This window comes from Macaca mulatta, chromosome 20, assembly GCF_049350105.2.
Source record: "Macaca mulatta isolate MMU2019108-1 chromosome 20, T2T-MMU8v2.0, whole genome shotgun sequence".
Lineage (NCBI taxonomy): Eukaryota > Metazoa > Chordata > Mammalia > Primates > Cercopithecidae > Macaca > Macaca mulatta.
The window spans coordinates 750752-759279 of record NC_133425.1 but is presented as its reverse complement, the minus strand read 5'-3'; the positions used below and the strand labels follow the sequence as shown (position 1 = coordinate 759279).

The following is an 8528-nucleotide window of genomic DNA, read 5'->3' as shown; positions in this document are numbered from 1 at the left end:
CAGACAGGAAGGGGAGGATGATAGGAGAAGGTGCCCCACCTGATGATGCCCTTCTGGCTTTTATCCATTCCTGGGAATGACTCTTTCTCCAACTCGGGGGATACCCCTATGGGAGAATACAGTGGCGTGGACCAGCAGTGGAGAATTCCAAGTCCAAAAAACGATTGGCATTTTCAAGGAAAGTAAGAAATCATCCTGCATATATGAAATATTGGGAAAAAGGTTGTTACTAATAATTCTCAAGCGACCACTCTGGTGAGACTAGGTTTCTCTGGGGATGTGTGGAGCAGGGTGTATGTACCGAGTGAGCACATCCCACCCTTCAGACTCCTTCAGCTCCTGTCTACTGTAGCAGTCAGAGGGCAACTCCTGTCCTCATCTCCTCTGAGCGACCCACTCACTCATTCACTCACTCATTCATTCACTCGTTAACTCATTCACTCACTCACTCATTCACTCATTCACTCCTTCACTCGCTCACTCACTCATTCACTCACCCTTTTACTCACTTGCTCATTCATTTACTCATTCACTCACTCATTCACTGACCCATTCACTCACGCACTCACTCATTCACTCACCCATTCATTCACTCATTCATTCCCTCATTCACTCACTCAGTCATTCCCTAACTCACCCTTTCACTCACTCACCCATTCACTCATTCACTCACTCATTCACTCACTTATTCACTCACTCACTCATTTCCTCATTCATTCACTCAATCATTCACTCACTCAAATCATTCACTCATTCACTCACTCATTCACCTCTTCACTCACTCATTCACTCATCCTTTACTCACACACTCACTCATTTATTGACTCATTCACTCACTCACTTGTTCATTCACTCACTCAATTCTTCACTCCCTCATTCACTTGTTCGCTCACTGACTCATTCACTCACTCTTTCCCTCACCCATTCACTCACTCACCCACTCATCTGTTCACTCACTCATTCACCCACTCACCCATTCACTAAGTCACTCATTCATTCACTCACTCACTCATTCACTCACTCACTCACTCACTCATCACTCATTTATTCCCTCGGTCACTCACTCATTCACTCACTTATTCACTTGCTTATTCACTCACTCATTCACTAAGACGCTCATTCATTCACTTACTCACTTATTCACTCACCCATTCACTCACTCACTCATTCACTCATTGACTCCCTTGGCAATTCATTCACTCACTCACGGTCACTCATTCAGTCATTTACCCACTCACTCACTCATTTCTCCTTCCCTCATCCACTCACTCACTCATTCACTGACTGACTCACTCACTCACCCATTCACTCATTTACTCACTCATTTACTCCTTCACTCACTCACTCACTCACTCCCTCCCTCCTTCATTCATTCATTCAGCAGCACCCATGACAGGTTCACTCTGTCCTGGGCTCTGCTGTTGCCCTGGGACTGCAGCAGGGAATAGTCAAAGATCTCTGAATCCACGGCATTCAGAGTTCAGCCAGGGGACCTTTCGAGAAGCCCAGCAGATAGGTGAAATGCCCCATGTGTGACACTGACGAGGATGTTTTAAGAGCAGCAGGGAGGGAACAGGAGTGTGCATGGAGCCCAAAATTTCTAAGAGGGTGATCTGGGGAGGCCTCACCGTGCAGGAGACCTTGCAGGACAGACCTGTGGAAAGTGGGCAGAGTCGGTAGGGAGAGGAGGGCCTGGGTTGAGGAAAGAGCAGGCTAGGCCTGAGGTTGTCGGGTGCCTGCATGGGCCTCTGGGCAGCACCAGGATCTGAAGGGACCAGAGGACAGGCCAGTGTGGCTTGTGTGGGGTCTGTGACTCCGAGTCAGCAGAGAAGATGCCTGAATTACATCCTGATAGGTGCACCCTGACTTTGAAGCTGAGGACACCCGAGACATGGAGGTGGGGTGGAGGTTGGGGCAGAGCAGGGGATGAGGAGGGAGCCTGTTCCGGTCCAGGTCAAAGGTCGTGGCCTGGCCCTAGTGGCTCCAGATGCAATGAAGAGCCAATGGGGACTTTCCTGAGGGACTTAGATGCCAGGGTGGAAGAGCACTGCAAGGCTTCAGCCTGAGCCCCTGGGAGGATGGAGTCACCAGGAGCTGAGGTAAGGAAGATTGAGCGATGGGGGGTTGTGTGGGGGGTGCAGAGGCCTGAGCTCAGTTTGGCCCCTGCAGATTTGAGATGCCCACTCCATGCACAGGCCGAGACAGCAGAGAAGGGGAAGAGGCTGCAGCTCAGGTAGCCCTGGGATGTGCAGCCCCACATGCTGGGGCACTGGGTCATGGTGTCCTCATGGCTGGTAGCTGCTTCCCTCCTGGGATGCCAGAACTCCTTTAGGGCACATCGGCAACTCCTGCGCTCACCACTGAGGGGAAGTGGGAAGGGCAGCTGTCCCTATGCATGTTCTCCTTCACCTTGTCCTAGGCAGGTCCCAGGCAGCACCACCCTCCCAAGTGGCTCCCCTTGGCCGCTGTCTCTAGTGTTCACAGCCAGACCCTAGAAGAGGGCTGGACTCAGCGGCTCACTTCTGATGAATAGAACCAGGCAAAAGAGATGGCGGTCTCTCCTGAGATTGGATTGGGAGGAGCTGAGGTTCTGTCCACTGGAACTCTCCCCCTGGCTCTTGGTAGGTGCTAGTTCTGGCAAAGCCAGTCACCCGCCCAGGGCAGAGGGCAACCTGAAGCTGATGCCACAGAGAGACTGGGGCCTTCAGTCCAACAGCCTGCAAGCAACAGAATCCTGCCAGCAACACAGAAGTGAGCATGGAAGCAGCTCCTCCCCTGATGAGCCTGAGCCTTCAGAAGACACAGCAGCCCTAGGCAGACACCTGCTGCAGCCCTGGAGAGCCCCTGGGGCAGAGGGCCCAGTGAAGCCTGCCTGAACTCCTGGCCCAAGGAGTAATTAATCATTCCTGGGGTATAAGTGTGTGCTGGTGTGGGCCTTTGGAGTAATCTGTCAAGGGACAATAAAGAACAAGCACACACCTCAGGTCCTACTGGGTGGAAGCTGTACGGTCAGCACCGCATGTAATATCTTCCTCTTAAATTAGAAGATTCATTGCTAAGGCCAAAGTTAAAAAAAAATAAAAAACAAAAAACTCTAGTTGTAGCAACATTGAAATACATGACTTTCAAAAAAAAGAAAAAAAAAGCCATAGCTATTCTTTTCCATCTTTGCTACAGGTATATATTAATATATGTTAATTCCCTGACTGACTGAGCAAGGGGCCAAACTCATAAGAACAGATGTGTGAGGACCGTCAGTGACCACCCTGACCCCAGCCCTTATACGCAGACAAACTTTTGAACATAATCCGTAACCTTGGGGGTCTTGACACTCTAAATTTTATTGTTTTTCATTAGCTATTTCTATTCCCTAAACAATACCTGTTCATCGCAGAGAAAAATGGCATTGCCTATACTAAGCAAAAGAAAGGAAATAAAATGCTCAGAAACATTTACATATGTATGCAGACTCACACACACACACACACACACGCACGCACTCACACACAGGCTCGCACTGCGTCTAGGCCTGCCTTTTCACTTATTTGTATGTCCTGAACATATTTCCATGTCAGTAGACACATATCTTTGTAGCGGTAACAGCAAATAAATATTATTGCAGCGCATATTTTTACCATCATTTATTTAACTCATCATGTTTGAACTGTTAGGTTGTATCTATCATTTTCTGTATTACAGACAATTTGATGACAAATGACCAATCCCCTAATGTTCAATATAAAAATATCAATTGTATAAGGAGATAACGGGTATTTGGCTAAAATAAAATTCAGTGTGGCCCACCTTCTCCACATGTAACATGCTCTAAAAAGGCATGAATAATTAAATTAGCCCTTCTATTCTCCAGCACAGATCCTGAGCCCAGCTGTGGGTGCAGGTGCTTAGAGCCTCGGTCTGCTCTTCTGCCCGCCAGAAGGCAAAGGCCACTCAACTGCCACCTTAAGACAGCCAGGATTCGCCTCTCCCTTTTAATTAATAGAATAATGCTCAGGTTCACTGCATGAGAGCAGCGCTCTCTGACTTTGCATTCATCAGGATAACCTAGGTGGTTTGTTTAAAAATACACATTTCCTGGCTGAGCTCCCAGAAACTGGACTTCAGTGGTTTAATGGGGGTGTGCATAGGACAGGTGATTCTGAGGACCACGAGGGGTTAGGAATTTCGCCGTTAATTCTGGCCAAGGGAGAGATTAGACCATCCAGCATTGTCTGCAGCATATATATTTTTTCCTCTTTTGCAATGAATATTTGATGCTCAGCGGGATGAGCCCCAGGATGAGGCACACATCCAAGAAAAATCCATGCCTCTCCATCTTTTCCCCAGGATTGCCCTTTGGTGAGACTCTCCTTTGCGATTGCTTCACTTTCCCGGGTTCATAGAACAAACCTCTTCTTAGTCTCTTTTGTTGTTTCCTATCTGTTCAACCAACACCCACTGCGCAGGACCATCCTCCGGAAAGCCCTCGAGTGGGGCCGTTTGGGAGCCCTTCTTCGTGGGGTGAGCACTGAAGGAACCGGGATCCCATAAGCCCGTGCTTTTGTAGGGGCTGCTCCCTCTCCCATCGCAGGTAACTGGCACCAGGCTGCTAAGCTGTGGATGGGCAACTGGCACAGCGCTTTGGATGTGCGTATTTCAGCACGTGGAGTTGGCCGGTGAAGTCAGCCGAGGTCGGCACAGCGTACAGCAGCGCGCCTGTCCGTAGGGAGGAAGGGTCGTCCCGCCTCCCCGCCAGGTCAGTCCCGTTGCACCTCCTCCTGTCCCACTCTGACTTTCGCGCGCCCAGGCGTCTCTGAGGGTAGCGCCCCGATACTCTCCCCCACCCCAAGGATTCTTCTCCCCACGGGACGGGCTGGGGGCCCGGGAGCGCCACAGACCCCGTGGACCCGGGAAATCGCAGCTTCGTCATAGCTAAGCTCGCCGCGCTCAGCTTTTCCCACCACCTGGAGGATCCACTCTCCGTGCGTCCTTCCCGACCTCAGGCTGCAGAGAAAACGTGGGGGCGGGGATCGAGGAAGCCGCGCGCAGAGGCTCCTAGCGCAGCCCCAGGAGGAATCCTGCCGCCAACAAGAAGCTGTGCGCGCGGCCGGGCTCGGCGCTGACAACAGCCGGATCTACCGGGCCTGCCGCGAGCCTCCGCGTCCAGGTGGGGTCTCCGCGCCCCAATTCCACCCCGCCCCGCCATCGGCGCTCCCCGCAAGTGCGGGGTTTCCACCGGCCCCGGCGTTCGCGCCCACTCACGGTCTCCCTTGCCCCCCCGCCCCCGGGAGATGCTCCCGGCGTTCTATTCCCCCCTGCCTTGGCCCGCCCAGCGAACGATGTGACCCCGCCCCCTTGCGGTCTCCCCTCCCCCGGTCGCTGCCCCTGCCCCCACCTGTGGCGCTCCGGGCATCTCTAAAGGCCCCAACCAGAGTCCTCTAACCCACCCGCGAGGCTAGCGCACCGGCAACGCGGCCCCACCCCCAGGGACTCCGCCCACTTGTGGTGCTACCCCCGCCTCCGCGACCTCACCCACCTCTAGCGCGGCAGCCACCTACGATGACCCCCGCGTAGGTCCTCCTGCCCACACCCGCCCCCGGCCAGCCCCTGCCCCTTTCTCTGCCCCTTTCCCTGCCGCTGCCCCTGCCCCTAGCCGCGCCCCCACCCCCGCAGCCCCTCCTGTGCGCTTGGGCCCCGCCCGTCAAGGCCCTTTGACGCTAGGGCCGGGCGGGGGCGCGGGCAGGGCAGCGTTTCCGAGTCGGGCGCGCGCCGGCAGGGTCTCCATTGCCTGCTGCGCACCCGGACTAGCGGCTGCTCTCGGCCTCCTCGCCTTGGACGCGGACGACTCCCGGGCCCCCAAGGGCTCCTTGCGGAAGTTCCTGGAGCACCTCTCCGGGGCCGGCAAGGCCATCGGCGTGCTGACCAGCGGGGGACATGATCAAGGTGCGCGCCCCCCTCCGGGCGGCGAGGGAGGGACGGACGGAGAACGGGAGAAGAGGGAGAAGGGGAGAACAGGGCGAAGGGGATGGGGGAACCGGGCAGAAGAGGGGGAAGCGATGGGAGGACCCGGGGAAAGGTGGGGAAGCGATGGGAAGAACTGGGGAGAAGAGCGGGGAAGCGATGGGAAGAACTGGGGAGAAGCCCGTGCCCGGGAGCGGCAGGGGTACCTGCGGGGCGGCGGGAGCCGGCAAGGCAGCCCCGGGGTCCTTGCCGGGTGGGGCGGAGGAGGAAGGAACATGGCGGTAGGAACCTCCATTCGGAAAATAGTGAGCTTTCCACCCTCTCCGGTTTATGTTTTAAATTGAGCCTGGTAGAGGGGGTCGCCTGGAGCACCTTCCGGGGTCGTTCTGCCTCTGAGCTGTAGGATGGCGCCGGGCTTCCCCTCCGAATCCTGGGTACAGCGCGATCACTTCTTAAGTTGCCCCCGCCCCCCAACTCCGCCCCACGCCACCCCCCAGCATGTCGAGGAAGAAACGGCCGGATCCCGGCGGGCCTCCTGTCGCCTCGGGCCCCCCGCGGCGTGGGCGGGGTCCTGGCTGCTGCAATGCGGGAAACGGCAGGGGTGCTCTGGGTTCCCGCTTGGCGTCTCCGAGGCAGTCCGGCAGCCCCTCGCGTTTCCGCTGGAAGATTTTAAAAAAGGGTTTCCTGCGCTCGCATGTGCTGTCGCCTTCCGGCTCGTGACAAAACCGAAAACTAAAATGGGTCCCAGGCCCTCCCCGCCAGCCTCCGCGGACGGGAAGGACCAGGAAGCGGGGACTCCGGGACGTCAGCGGCGCCGCAGCGCGGGCTCTGGGCTTCCCCTGTCCTGTAATGTGGAAAGGGCTCTCCAGGAGGGGCCGAGCCTGGGCCCACGACGCAGGCGCTCCGGGAGGACATTTAACATTGAAGAGCGAGAGGTGGTGGAGACTGCGCTCCCCAGGCCCCGGGTGCACGTAGGGGCATCGGTGCCCGGGTTCAGGAGGGTGAGGCCTTCTTGGCCAAGTAGCCTTGTTAAATCTATCTGAAAATCACAGATAACTAAGTATCAAGTCGTCACAGATCATTTTAGTATCCTGAATGAGATGGCTACGGAAAACATGAAAACATCGTTACTGGTTACGTGCATGATGCATCCAAAACATTGTTACCTGCACAGTGGCAGCACTGATATTTGTGGGCTTTTGAACGTGTGGACTGGAGTGTTAAGAGCCCTTCAGAGTTATGACAGTAGTTTGATTTGAATGTTCTTTTCTTGGCGAATAAATGCTGTACATTGAATTTACCCAGGAAACTAGGAAGGTGAACCCACACGAAGGACACAGGCCTGTGGGCTGCTCCAGGCGCCCTTAGGGCGTTGCAGGGCCTGAGCCATGCGCTTCCTGCTCAGCCTCCTGAGAGCCGTGACGGCGTCTCTGTTCTGCCTCACACTGGACCCGCTAGTTTCATATTCTTGTTATGGTTCCGAGGCTACAAGCGGTTGGATTCTGTGAGACACTCTCTGTCTTCCTCCTCCGGCTGCTTTCAAATGGGTCGTCTTTTTTTAGAACTGATTTTTTAAGCAGTGATTGATGGGGTGAGTTGTAGTGCTGTCCTGAACTGCAGAGGGAGCGCATTGAGGAACCTGGCTTTTGATGCTGTGCACATCAGCTGAGTCACCAGCCCAGGGCCCTGTCAGTCCCATTATTAAGCTCATTTCTTGCTCTTGTCATCGTTACTCAGACGCCTTAAAAAAAAAGCAAACTCCTGCTTGCCGTCACTGGCTGAGTTTGGCAAATGGGTGTTTACCCTGGAAAGAGGGGCATTTTGTCCTCTGGAACGTCTAAGGCGCCCTTTGGTGAGGTGGTCTGTTTCTGACCACTCTATCCCGTGGGCGTCCTTCCTACTTCCACCTTCCCTTTCCGAACGCCTCCGCCTCCAGGGCTTTAACTTTCCTTCTGTGTGTGTGCCACGCAGAGGTTATGACTGTTGTGCCAGTGCCCTGTTTTTTCTTTCTTTCTTTCTTTCTTTTTTTCTTTCTTTCTTTTTTTCTTTCTTTCTTTCTTTTTTTCTTTCTTTCTTTCTTTTTTTTTGCTGAGGGCCCAAAACTTGCTGCATCTCAAAAGAAGCAATTGCATCCATTTGTTCGCGATGAGCATAAACTGCTCTTTAAGGGAGACTAATTGGTAAACCCGGCTGCTGTGGGTAGAAAGACAGAGGTGGCCGCGGAAGCAGGGCTCTGCCTCTTGGAAGCCTGCACAACCTTCCTGCTTTCTTTCTTCAATATCCGCGGGGGGGGGGGGGTGGGTGGTTAATTTTAATAAGCCCTGGAAACCAACAAAGCAGGAAAGTGCTAAGACATTGAGGTGTGAGATTTAAAATGACAACCAGCAGCCTCTCATTCTTCCTTCACTGAGGAAGGAAGGAACCAGTTGCCTCTTCGTTTTGGGGCTGCAGGGTATGTTTGGCAGCGACACTGGCCCTTTGTGCTGTGTGACTCATGAATTGAGATAGTTCTTTACTAAGTGTTTTGTGCAGTAGGTATGAAAATGGGGAAAGAGGGAGCACTGTCCGGG

At 54.2% G+C, this 8528-nt stretch overlaps 1 protein-coding gene across 1 annotated transcript in view; it reads left to right on the top strand.

Annotated features, from left to right (window-relative positions):
* Nucleotides 1-277: 277 nt before the first annotated feature.
* LOC144338331 (uncharacterized) overlaps nt 278-8528 on the top strand; it is a 193880-nt gene continuing 185629 nt past the window's right edge. Inside the window, exons 1-2 of the mRNA XM_077987057.1 lie at nt 278-293; nt 5485-5940. Of these exons, the coding sequence (XP_077843183.1) occupies nt 278-293; nt 5485-5940 (472 nt within the window). The remainder of the gene's footprint in view (nt 294-5484; nt 5941-8528) is intronic.